Source organism: Dasypus novemcinctus, chromosome 1 (genome assembly GCF_030445035.2).
Source record: "Dasypus novemcinctus isolate mDasNov1 chromosome 1, mDasNov1.1.hap2, whole genome shotgun sequence".
Lineage (NCBI taxonomy): Eukaryota > Metazoa > Chordata > Mammalia > Cingulata > Dasypodidae > Dasypus > Dasypus novemcinctus.
Window position 1 is genome coordinate 51,794,596 of NC_080673.1, and position 14,072 is coordinate 51,808,667.

Below are 14,072 nucleotides of genomic sequence, written 5' to 3' on the forward strand. Positions count from 1 at the left end.
GGACAGATCATGAGGGAATGCTAGGAAAGATGATATTAATGATAAGAACAATGATAATAGCTAACAAATATTGAGATTTTATTAGATGCTTGCTACTGTGCTAAGTAATTTGCATGTATCTTTTCGTTCATTCTTTTCAACAACTCTATCACTCCTGTGCCTACGGGGAAGTTGTAAGGTAAAGAGGAGGAATATTTGCTAATAATGATGCACCCAGTACGTGCTGGAGCTGGATTAGAAGCAAGTATTCTTTCAGAGCCTCTTTCTTTACTTTGTGTACCTGAAATCCAAGGTTCAGAAAGTCACGACCCAGCCTCCCTTGGCCCTTGATGCCAGCCCCCCACCTCTATTCTATGGCTGAACTCCTTCCACAGCTGCCTTGTTGGTAGAAAGAATTTCTTTCAATAGTGTTTTTCTCTTGATCCCCAGTATTATAATCAAAGCAAACTCTCTGATTGGCACTCTGTTCCTCCCACTCCACTCTGCTAGCCACTCCACACCACCCCACGGTAGACCCAACTGGGAGCACCAATGGGCCAGGTCAGTGGCCCACTCTCTTTTGGGATGATACATCTTCTCAAATGAAAATAGTTTGAGCTGCACTACCAGTACATGTATATTGATTAATATACATAAATTTGCATAATAATAATAGTAACTCTTGTTTTAGAATGTTTGCCCTATGCCAGGCTTTGTTCTAGGCTCCTCTTAAGTATTGACTCATAGAGCTAAGTTTATTACAGTTCCTTGATGTGGGTATTATTATTTTCACCATTTTACAAATAAGGAAATTAAGGTATGAAATGGTAAATAACTTGCCTAAGATCATATGACTAGCAAGTGAGGGACCTGAGCTTGAACCCCGGGGCCCTCACTCCAGGGTCTCTGCTCTTATCTACTATGCCGCAAGTGCTGTCTCTGCAAGTGCTACTCTCCTAAGATGTTATGGACTTTATAGAATATATGAAAAATAGAATTTTTAAAGAAAGAGATACAAATTAATCACAGTGGTTGTCCTCTGATTTCATCCTGTGCCTCCAGTGAATCTTGAACTACCTCTGAGATGCATGTGCCCACCTTCGGACATCACCTAGGGGACTGCCCTCCATGACTTTATGTCCTTTCCACCTCGAGAGTCAATCTTGATGGTGGAGTCCATGACCGTGGGGTCTGGCCTGTCCATCCATTGGTTCAGACCTTCTCCCACCCTACCTCCCACTGCCCCTGTGAGCCTGCAATGGCTGAACAAAGTCCCAGCTTCCGTTCTTTTCCTCCCAGGGTTCATTCATGTCCCTTTTCCCTCCAGCCTGAATTTGTCAGCTACTAAATACAAAAGCTACTAGGTAATGCACTGGCTCATCAGAAGATTTGAGTATTCGCATGACTTGACTCCTTCCCTTTCTATCTTTGGTCTTGATCAAGTGAGACCTTGTAAGATTGTCCTTCACTACCTTATTTTAAATTCTTGTACACACACAAGCACATATCCAAATTCTCCTTCTCTTCTTTGCTTTTCTCCATAGCACTTTCAATAGATCAATATTCCCCCTCTTCCCACTCAAAACTGTAAAGGCAGATTTATCCACTACTATATCCCCAATGCTTATGGCAGTGACAGCCTCATAGTAGGCACTGAAAAGCATTGGTTGAAAGAATGAATAACCTAGCGTTTTTTTCTGGAATACCAATGTAGGGATTTCAAATGCCCTGAGAAGTCCATATAAAAATATAGGACGAGGGAGCTCTATCAGTCACCTTCAAAGGTATCAATACCTTAAAATCTACCGCGCATTATATTCTACCTAATTTGCGGTAGAAAGCGGAACAGGTAACCAAGTTACATATACACTGACAATGAGTATTGTGCTGGTGAAAAGTAAACCCTCTCTTTCCTTTAATAAGCCATTTGTTTTCCAGAGAAACTTTTACTTCACTTTGTCCCTAGATACATGGTTTTTTGGTGTTAACGAACAACAAGGAACCACCAGACTGTAGCGTTGCTGGTGAAGTGTTTTAAATTAATGCAGATTCCTATGTGGTTGGTTTGAAATAATGATGAATACTGTTTGTCCACCTGTGGCCACTGCTGAGGCCAATGCCTAGTCAAGAATTTCTTTATAGGAGGTTTCCAATCCTGCAATTGATTGGAAGGAGGGCTGTTGCTAAGGTGCTTGTTTAGAAGTTGTCTTTGCATGGCATTTTTTATAACACTGAGCAACAGTCAGAGTCTGCCTCAAAAAATGAAGGAGCCGATGGAGAGTAAACCACCCCTTGACCCCTGGACATGATTGAAATTTTGAATACTCTGAATACTGATGAAATACACCATATAAAAGAATTGTTATTTTCAACTTATATCAGATTTACCATAATTAGAGCTCCTTTTAAGCAGCATTACAAATGCCTATTTTTTTTACATACACAGAAAATACAGTATGAGAATTGAAAATATTTTCTTTTCTACAGTGTTACTCTGCACATTTTAGGAGCAGGAGTCCATCGGAGATAGATATAGCCCCACGTAAGTTAGATGAGCAGGAGACAGTATAATTTATGAGCTTAACAAACAGAGGGCATTGAGTCATGTTTTGTTTAACTAGTATTATGACTGGCAAGGATGATATGTCATATTTTTCGTTCATTTTAAATACCAAATCATTTCAATAAATTGTTTTTATAACTTTAAATATAATATACCAGTACAATAGCAGTAGAGGGTATATTTAAATGTGCCAGGCATATCCATTTGTATCACTACATCCTGTGTTTCTCATTTCCGATTCCAAAGATGTGTTTATCAGATTATTTTTGTGCACTGATCCATATTCTTGTTTTATTCATGTAGTCTTGTTTATCAGTGTTTTATGCTTATTTGAGTCTTCCTTGTACATACAGATTCAACCCATGTAAACATCATGATAGCATTTCTTCCTTCCTTCTTTGCACAAAAAGCAAAAGGAAACTCTTTGTTCAATAACATCTTTATCAAAGTAAAGAAAAAGTAAAGTCAGAAAAGAGTATATAAGATGCATGTGGGGCTATTTAGCATAAAAACCTCATCTAAAACTGCTGCATTATAGAAGATTATTTATAAGATTATTTGCATTTCAGAATATTTAAGGTTGAATTTCTTTACTGTGTGAATGCTATACTATTTTCTTTTCTCCCCCCTAACTCCCCTCCTCTCCCCCCCCTCCATTTAGCAGCAGACAAGCCCAGGGAGCACTGAATGAATCCGATGATCCTGAAACTGGCTGTCTAAGAGATAACAAGCCAACTTCTCGACACTTCTATCCTGTCGCCTTGCTGCTTGTCAGCTCACACCTGCTAGTTGTGTGGCTTATTTTAAGTCTTGCATTACTATTAGCCAAATACCAATAAGTTTAATGTTGTATTCCTTTCTTTTCTACAAATGACCAAACTTTAAATTATGGGGACAATGCTGTAATATTTCTACATTTTCAGATTCACAGAATTAAAAAAAGTTTGAATTGTAACTGTTTTTGTTTGTTTTTCCTAAAATCTTAAAAAAAAAGAAGTACTATGCATTAAGTGAATTATTTTGCTCTTTGGTTCATGGAAAAATGTTTCCCACTGTTAACTATCTCAAGAAGAATTTTTAAATTACCATCTTTGGAATAAGACAAAGAACAGAATCCTGAAAGCTTGAAGTTCTGGACCTCCTTTTCCTCTTCCCATTACGTTTAATAAAGAAATTGAGACTGAATTTGCACAACACACAAAAACCCTGAGACAAGCCCTAGAGATGTGGGAGGTTGCAGATTTAATTTCCACTGTGCTAATATCATCCTTGCTATCTGTTACTTATGTTATTTCTTTGCTGCAATTAACCCTTTTCTGTCAAGTAACTTTACGGAGAGAATGGCTATTTATGTTTTGTAATTAAATTAACCTGTTTGTAACTATTGTTTGGATTGATTTGGCTTTCAAAGTATTTTTCTATTCTTTTTAACCCGATCTTGTTTGTGTCTGGATGCACCATTTTCAGCACCTGTGACTTTTGTACTGTCTGTGAACAAGCGCTCTTCCTTGATAAAGCTGAGACTTAGACTAGGCTGTTCGGAAAGCCATTTTCTCTCTTCGTTGCACAGCTAAAATAATGAAGTAAAATAGAGAAGAAAAACCTGTAGGGCCAGACTTAATAAATTAAATGCCTTATTCCTAGAACCTGCATCCTTAGGGCTACACATAGATTTTAATCTGTTTTAAAAAGACTGGGAAATTAATTTGTGGAAAAGATATAAAAGGCAAATATATTTATGACACTAAAGCAAAGCTGTATTGTGGAGCAAATTATATTTAAAGAGTTTATTAAACCGTCAATATCTGTTAAGAGCAAAGAGACTTTAATCATCTCTTTCTGAGGGCAGTAATGGTATTGGGCCTAGCCTAGGATTTAATTTTGTAAGATGTATCATCACTTGTGAAAAAAAATGTAGAGTTGAATCTTTGTTATTTTTACTTGGACTGTTGCTGCAACTCTGCATTGAACAAATAAAGCATATTTATTTATTCTGTGTTTCATGAAGTTGTACTTTCTCCCTTTTCACCAGAGAAGGATGCCGCATAGAGAATGTTCTGAAGAATATCAAATGCAGAAAGTACGCTTTCAACGTGCTACAGCTGATGGCTTTCCCCAAGTACTACAGACCTCCAGAGGGGACTTATGGAAAAGCTGACACCTAAGTTTATCAACATGTAAATAAACAGAAACACAAACATGTTTCAGTTGGAAAATCTCCACCTTGGTCCTTTTTTTTTTTTTCATGATTTGTCAGAGGAAAGGATGCTGTGCCTGAATCTAGGAATTACTTGAATTAGTTATCAGCATATTATTTGAAGGAAGATATTTGGAAAAATCGTATATAATATGACCATTTCTACATCTAACCTTCGATGTGTTCACCCTCACTGGTCGAGAGAGTTCAGAAAGTGTACATTTAATTCATGAAGTATTTAAATGCAGGTTTTTAGAAGTGATTTATTGAATGTTGCTCTCTCTCCAAAATGAAGAAAGGAAAATATAAAAGGGGAAGAGACCTTATATAAATATTATTTCACAGCCTTTCTCACAGATAACTTTGTAGCCTATGTGGGGGGTTTAAAAATATTTTTCTAGCGGCTTGAGAGTGGATAGTGTTAACTCACGGTGCTGACTGTTGAAACAGTTAAAAGGTGTGCTTGTAAAGACCTTGGCTGCCGTGGAGATGTGGCTACTGCTCCTGAACAGGTCGATTACCATTTGTTTGTTAGTAAAACTGTACCTTTCAAAACTGCGGTATCTCTTAAAAAATCTTACTTGGGTTGTGTGACCTAGCTGTGGAAGTGGCAGTCTTGGAAGCTTAATAGTGGGATAGGAAAAACAGCACAAGGAATTGAAATTGCAAGAAAATTAGAAATGACAGCATGTTGCTGCCCAAAATGAAAATCCCCATCAGCCTGATTTTCATTTTTCTCAGATACATGAATGTCAATAAAATTTTTTTGACGTTTTCTAGCAGTCATCTTGTCATAGAATATAGAGAGTGTAAGTATGCGTTGTCTGGCATAGGCTGGTGTATGTGAATAGACGTTTTTTGGTTTTGGGATCTTTTTTCCCCTCAAATCTGCTACATGTAATTTATTTTTTTAATGTAGATTTTTTTATTTTTTATGTTTAAAGAAGCTTTAGATTCCATAAATGATGCATTAAAAATATAGGGGATTCCAATATACTCCACCCTTTCCCCCTCCCACATTTTTCCCCATTTACATCTTTCATTAGTGTGGTACATGTACTACAATTGAACTCGAATTTAAGCATTGCTATGAATCATGGTCTATAGTTTACATTATAGTTTACACTTTGCACCAAACATTTTTATAGGTTTTGACAAAATGTAAAATTGCCTGTATCTGTCATTGCAATGTCATGCAGAACAATTCCAATGTCCCCAAAATGCCCCATGCTACACCTATTCTTCCCTCTTTGAAAACAAATGCAGCCGTAACTAAGGAAAAACTAAAACATTTTTTTATTAACCTGAGTCTCTATTTGTTCATTGCTCAAAAAATAATACTATTCATAAATTTTCCCAAAATTCAGATTTAGAAGATGCCTTAGAGATCATCTTGTTTAACAACATTATTCAAAAAATGGGCAAATAGAGGCAGAAAAATTATATGCTCCACATCACACAACTAGATCAGTGCAGGACCCTAACCTCTCTTACTTAACTAGCCTGGAGTTTGTCTCTTCTTCAAATTGTTGTTCTAAATTTACACAAAAAGTAGGGAAGAATGCCAGTTAGTTCAACAGAAATTTGGATTCATTGCTGGAATTGAAGCTTAGAGTTCAAAAGTCTAAATAAATAAAACTGATTTTGTCTAAATTTTTAGATTTACTCTTTTTCTTTTCCCATCAGAGGAGCATGCCGTTCAGAGCACGAGTCCCTTGGAAATGACAGAGATTTATTGTATAGACATCTCTTAGCCAACGTACACATTCAGTGGATAACATTCTAGAGCTTTCTATAGCTAATGGATAGCTTCTTGTGTAAAATACCTGATAAAATAAGGATTCCTAAGACATTTCCAACCCTATATTTCTATCTTCAAATTTCTAGAAATTTTAGATAAACTTTCAGGGATTTTCACACTAGAATTATTAATTAATTTATTATTTTAATACCAGCAGATCTATTTTAGTAGCTCTTATTCAACCAAAAACTGAACCAAGAAAATATCATTTCCAAACAACATAATTTTTTTGTTCAAAAATAAATTTCTTCTCTAATATCATCAAATGTAGCCTTTAACTCTGAATTGGCTATTTACAGGGCCCTAGGAAAAGATATTTTAAGGGGAGGGGTGGTGGAACCCTGAATATGTTTGACCCAGTGATGAAAGATCCAGAATCTGGATATGCTTCACAATAGAGCTGAACATAATAGTTTGAAATATTTGATTTAAAAAGACCCACACTTAGAAACACCCATTCATTTAATTCTCATGAGGTTTTTCTCTTGTAAATATTGCCCTGTGTATTGCCTAACTGCCAAAATAACCCTTTGATGGAAACGGTGTGATCAGTCTGATAATCCGATGGTCAGAGCATCAATTTAATTTATTAATAAATGACCGATTGCCCACTTAGAGCAGTGTGCCACATAACTGACCTTCAGTTCTTACTTTATAAGGCTATATCCTCTTCTGAAAAACTGTGAAACCTTAAAAGCTAGCATTTGAATAGAGGATACGTCCCTTTTATTCCTCAACTAAGAATAGTATTTTGCACAAAATAAGACTCAAGGTAGAAAAGGGGTGGCAGGGGGAGGCGGGGGGGGGGGGGTGGTAATTTGTATAGAGTAATGCTTTGGTGTCCAACCAAATGTGGTCTCTCCTGACCTAAAAGTAGATACAGTCCCAAGGGAGGGCGTACCAGTGGTGGACTGGAATGGTTCCTGTCGACTCCTGAGAGTCAATCGTTAAATTTCCAGGAATTCTGTAAGTCAGCTCTTAAGCACAGTCATTATTATATATTAAATTATATAATACAATTGAAAACATTTTATTTTTTTAAAAAGTAAAAAATACGCAAAATTCACCACTTCCTAATGACTTTACTACATTGTGCTATTATCTGTGCCTTTAAGGTTATTTATGTCTATTTTATCTGTTAGGTGGAAATATTACATGTGTGCTACTGGGCCTTTCTTCTCAACTCCACTTTGGGTAATGTCATGTTGGTAGCTTGAAATGAGCCACAGTGGGAATATTTACAACAAAGAAAATTAGCAAATGCTACCAAAGAGAGCTTTTAATTCCTGGAAAGCCAGTTGTGAAACATTTACTGTTATGTGAAACATAACAGTGTATGGACCATCAATTTTTCTCCAGAAAATATCAAATTATTGGAAGCAGTATAAAATTATTATACAGATATTCAATGTAATCTCTCTTCAAAGAGAGTTGGCTACAATTTTGTTTTCCTCTTTACCCTCTTTTAAAGACTCCTATTAGGCTATAAATCATATTTGATATTTATATTCTCTGCATAATTAAAGTTTAAAAACTTATCTCTCTATGATGTTTTTTTTCTCATTTTTTTATTATTGACTTTGTAATAATATTACATTAAAAATATATATATATGAGGTCCCATTCAACCCCACCACCCCCACCCCACCTCTCCCCCCCCAGCAACACTCATTCCCATCATCATGACACATCCATTGCATTTGGTAAGTACATCCTTGGGCACCTCTGCACCTCATGGTCAATGGTCCACATCATGGCCCATACTCTCCCCCATTCCATCCAGTGGGCCCTGTGAGGATTTACATTGTCCCGTGATTGCCCCTGAAGCACCATCCAGGGCAGCTCCATGTCCCAAAGACGCCTCCACCTCTCATCTCTTCCTGCCTTTCCCCATACCCATCAGCCACCTCTATGATGTTTTAAAAGGGAAATTGTAGCAATGCAGCTTCAGTGTAAGCAGTAACAACTCAGGGTTAAATTCAGGGAAATTTAAGTCTAATCAGAGCATCACTGAAAATGTGCTATTGTATCAATTTTTAAGTTTATAATTTTGGCATTTTCTAAAAGTAGGAAAGACAGTAACATATTACTGTGCCCAGATTCTAATAAATATAGCTCAGTTGAAACCCAAACTGTTAGACTAAACAAATTAAACTCTGGCAGTTTGCTAAATCACCACAGATGTTTTAGGTGTTTGATTTCCAAGCAGTGTGGTATATCATTTGTTTAGTTCAATATTACAGGGTACCTTTTGTAATCTTTTAGGAAATAAATTAGTGTTTATCACAGATTTAAGGAACTTGCCTGAGAAAAACTGTGATCAGCAGTTACAGAGGGAAGCAAATATATTGAACAAAAGCATCCCTAATAGCTTGGAGGCTTTGTAAATTATGCACTATGGAAAAGAATGATTTGTTGAGAGACGTGCAGTTGATAGACAATTTTTGTGCAAATTCACACTCATTAGGCCAGCTGAAATCTACATAAGCTATCTTTTTTTCCCTATATTTATTTTTCTTTGCTTTATAAGGAAAGTCCCAATATATTATATCTTCTGTTTCTTTAGCAGTTGTAAGTTAGAACTTAGCATCCAAACAGTGCTGCCAATAGCAAAAACTATCTCTAAGAATGGGAAAATAAAAATAATGTTTGAGAAAAAAATTATGGAGGCCAATTAAGTGTAGAGTTAGAGCATGATAATTTGTATTTTTTTATTTCACTCATGGTACACTTTTGGCACTTTTTGAATTTTATTTCTAAACAAGTGAGAGAAAGCCTAGATACTTCTGATCTAAAAGAAACAAATCATTATCTGGCTATTAGTAACAAGGAGAGAGGAAAAATAAGGTAATACCAACCCACCCACCTACCCCACAAAAATATATATATCTGTATATGTGCAATGAGCTCTCCTGAGTTTGAATTTTTTTTGCATACATACTTTGAATTTTAAACTAAAAAGGGAAACCATTTAAGTATTGTACCTAGCGAAAGTAACTAATAAAGAGAAAGGAGATCTAGCACAAGTGAGGTGGTCTGATAAACCACATCTTGACAGTAAAATATGTCCTTTATTCCTAGTTCTTTAGGAAGAAGCTTTGGTCCTTTCAAACTCATCATAGTTTGAATAGATTCAGAGTATTTCTGAAAACATCAAAATTACCCCCAAAAAACCAAAAAGCATGATCTAATAGCAAACCTTTTATGAATACTTGTATCAGCATTGGATTATTGTAGTTTTGTTGACCAGCATGCAATATTGGCTGAAGTTTTGTCAAGATCACTGTATCATCTCTATAATACTTACACCAAACTTATAAATTAAAACAATCCTTTTATCACAAACATTTATGAAATTTTGCATATCAAGGAATTATCAGGCTTTTGAAGAATGGACTCCATAAACCTCCAACTACATAGGCATTGCCATTTCACTGCACACATGCAATCCTTTGTACTCAAATTCTTCTCGTGTGTATTTCATTAATTTATTTAGCCTAATATCTAATTTTCAGATTCATGTGGTACTTACCTGAAAGGTTAGCATTTGTCTTCTTTTTATGTTAAATGTATATTATAGACAAACCAATGTGTGTTCCTAGGAAATGAGGCACAGATAGTTAAATTAGATAATTTTATATTGGCATTTGAAGAAATATCATTTTTGTTTTATCGTTCTGTATAAACCATATTCATTGTATACAGTGTGTATATTTTTGTTTAAATAAATGTGATTTTTATTTTTTGTTTGTCTTTTTCTCCTTATTATGTTTATTTTTCATTTTCATCAATGTGGCAATGTTTAAAAATTATTTAATATATCAAAGGAGTAACCGCAACACTATTTCAAAGGGAATAGGCTAATTTCTGCTGTACCAAAATCACAGTGCAAAGTTTACTGGTTAGTCTCATATTCTCTAGCAGAATGCACTTTTCAGGATTACTATTACATGGGCACTAATTCTACCACAATAAAATACAAAAGTTACAAGAACCAGATGTCAGTGTTTGGTGAATTGACAATGTTGAAAATTAGGAGCAAATCATTAATCTTGTCAAGATTATATGTAGAATAGTTAGCAAACCCCAGGTAACTTTTACTCATAGGCTACTTGGAGCTGATCATTTAGAATTCATTTTAGCAGTTGATAGTAGAAGGCAAATTCCAGAAGGTTTCAATTAGATCTTCCTGCAAAAGCATTCATCCTAATGAGGCTTCTGCTTGCAATGCAAAGAAAGAATGGGGTTTTCAAAATCTTTGGAGGATTTGAAAAACATACCTAATTCTATAGCAGGAAACATTCCTCTTCTCTAACGTCAGCGTTACCAGTACATGTTCTCACCAACATGCCTTTTTGCTTCTGAGCTTGAGCAATGCTGTAGGCAGCCCATGGTGAAACAATGTACGGTAAATTGTAGCAAAATATTGCCTGCCATAGAAGGGTAGCCAGGTCGAAGTAGCAGTAATCTATTATCTTAAACATCCCTACAAGGGCTCCTTGAATGTGACATTCCCACTCCTGTCAGAGTAAAACAAAAAACTCAAAATTTGTTCAAGCGCTCTGTTTTAGTTTCTCCAGAGGGTAGAACCAGGAGGATGTATGGAAAAGATCTTTTCTGATAATGTTAGAATTCCAGACAGGAAACTGTTAACAGCTGATAACTTGCTTTTCCACTGAGAGCTTTACTACCTTTTAAGGACTCCTATGAGGTTATAAATGATATTTAACGCTTCTATTTTATTCATAATTAAATCATTTACCCATAGTGATGAGTCTTAAAGCTTATCTCACTATGATATTCTGCAAGGGGAATCTTAGTAATGCTGCTTTAGCGTTAGTGTAAACAAAACTCAGGGAGAAATCAGGGACAGCTCTGTTTTGTTTTTTTTCTCTCTATTGCTAACAACTAACTGATTATCAGGTTCATGGCTTCTGATGACTTGTGAATTGCTCTACCCTAAATCTGCTGTTTAATGCATTCAGTTTAATGACTCTCTGCATCTGCACTCTTTTAGTATTGCATATCTGACTAAAATTCCCTAAGTGAAAATATTTTATTGGGTAGCCATGAGCAAGTCCTTGTGGAGCACCACTGTTGGCTGAGATCCCATATCAGGGCACCTCATAGGTTTGGTTCTTTTGGGGTCAGAAGCAATCAGTCATGAGCAGTGTAGTGTGGTCATCTAATTGAAGTATAGCAAACTTTCATCTGCTTTTCTCAACAGGGAATTGTATGCTGTGACAGAAATCAAGGTGTCATAAACTCCACTGCAACGCAGTCACCTATGCTACAAGTACTTTGCTTTAACAGGTTACTTCTTTCCCCTTCACAGTACCTGGAAATTGATGGATGAACATATGGAATCTTGATCATCTGATTAATATTCAAAGCAGGGGAAGGTCACAGTCAGTATAGCTTACTGACCTACATAAAACCTTATATATTTGGTATCAAATTTACAAAGCCAATTTAGGAAACAGTAAGTAGAGCTTACTGACTTACTCAAAAGTTTGTCTTTCTTATTTATATATTTTCATTATGCCTGCATGTCTTGAATACCGGTTCATCATTATATCCATTTATATCGAATGTTAAGGAAAACTTTTTTTTTCTTTAATGTAGTACAAAATAGCATCAACTCTCTACCCTATTGAAACAATACTCCTTTGAAAGCTGATTAGCTGTTAAGATTGGGGTTTACTCTTGACTTGCCACTGAAGCAAGAGTAAACAGGATTTGCAGGACATTCATTTTCTGTTGAAGTTGTAGTTTATTGTGCATCTACTTGTAATACAGGCAAGAATCATTTAATGATGTTTTTTTAAAAAAAATAATTTGTGGTAGTGAATAACTGGAAAAGAGTGGATGTAGCTGGAGTTTGCCAAACAAAATTTGGCACTAACATCCATTCTAAGCCAAGTAGACAGGTGGGCAAAATGCTGTAACTCTATCTGCATGAAAACACTGCATCCTGTTCTCTCAAAGGCTCTAATGAATAAGGGTGATAAGCCTCTTAATAAACCTTTAATAAATGAAAAAAATGTAATAAATCTTTTCATAAACATTCAACTAAAGAGGAGGAGGTAGGAGGAAGCACATTTTGATAGGATACAAGGAATTCGGGACTCAGTTATTTTAACAATACCTTCTATCTCCTAATCCATATGACTTCGTTTTGACTATATCTCTTAGTCTCAGAACTAAATACTAATAGTGATGATAATGATCTGCCTTTTGCTCAGTATGATGGCTCCTCACTTTCTTAAGCCAACTGACCATAAACCACCAACTTCTTAATGATAATTTACTTCCTTTGACTTTGAGTGTGTTGCATTCTTCTACACTCTTGATGCCTTTCTAATCACTCCTTAGTCTCAACTACTGTTTCTGCTTTCTCTACTTGTTTCTTACATTTAGGAACTGCCTAAAGTCCAGTCTCAGTATTCTTCTTTCCTTGTTGACATGCTCTCCCTTGGGATCTTCAACTTTGATCTCTAAGGGGAAAAAACCTAGCACAGTGCTTAGGAATGCTGCCTATCAAGTCAGATGCCTGAATGTATTCTGGATCCACTTAGGAAATGTGGACCTATATCAAGCTAATTTAGTGTTTCTATACCTCACCATCCTTATCTGTAAAATGAGGATAGAAATATAACCATATTCAGTATTGTTCGATGAAAAGCAAATGAGTTCTCCTGTGAAAGCCTTTTTCACAATGACCATTGTGCTGAAGGCTTTCTTTGGGCACTCAGCATTCATGTCCACTCATAAGGACTGGAAGACTGAAAACTACACTTTCCACAAGAGTCAGTGTATGTTATAGGTCTACCAATGGGACTAACCTATCTCATCATATTTGGAAGGCAAAGGGAGGGGGAGGCCATTTATCCTTCTGTTCCCGTATGGGTATGAGCACACTGCAGCAGAATGTAAGCAGCACTGGACTCCCTGCTCGACGGTCAATTTACCAGCTTGTTGCTGAGGATGGCTGTGACATCAGCAGTGGTTTACATCACAACACCATTTTCCTGACCTCTGGGTAGTAAGGGCAACTGGATCAGAGCTGCTTGAGGCCAGGAGCATAACAGATGCCCACTTCTGACCTCAGTGCTGAGTCCAGTTCCTCCAACCTTTCCACGGATTTTATAGATACCTAATTCCCTATATTGAGTATTCTAAATCACTTTCTGCGTGAAATAACAGGACTGACTCCAATTTCTTGCTCTGAACCCTGACTGATGCACTCAGTGTGGTACATGCTCAATAAATCCCTTTCTGTTACTTGTTACTGATTAACCTGTCTATCTTTGACTTTTCACCTGAGCTCCAGGACCACTTTTCCAAATTTCTGTTGGCTATTTGTGAATGTTTTAGGTCTTCATAATGTCAGTGCCCTCCTTCCAATTCATACACACCTTCCTGTATTTCTTGCCTTTAGGAAATCTAGTCACACAGACTCACAAACTAGAATCAGCCTTGACTCCTCCTTCTTTCTTGACATAAAATATTCTTATTGTCACTCAGGTCGG

General features: G+C 36.3%; 1 protein-coding gene across 18 annotated transcripts in view; it reads left to right on the forward strand.

Annotated features, from left to right (window-relative positions):
- INPP4B (inositol polyphosphate-4-phosphatase type II B) overlaps positions 1-10,285 on the forward strand; it is a 902,865-nt gene extending 892,580 nt beyond the window's left edge. For 8 of the 18 annotated variants that reach the window (XM_058287349.1, XM_058287323.2, XM_058287122.1 and 5 more), the window contains one exon: positions 3,204-4,533. In XM_058287349.1, coding sequence (XP_058143332.1) covers positions 3,204-3,381 — 178 coding nt within the window. In that variant the 3' untranslated portion in view covers positions 3,382-4,533. Of the gene's footprint in view, positions 1-3,203 lie in introns of all 18 variants that reach the window. The other 10 variants (XM_058287627.2, XM_058287658.2, XM_058287525.2 and 7 more) reach the window with 4 other exon arrangements.
- The last annotated feature ends 3,787 nt before the right edge of the window (positions 10,286-14,072 follow it).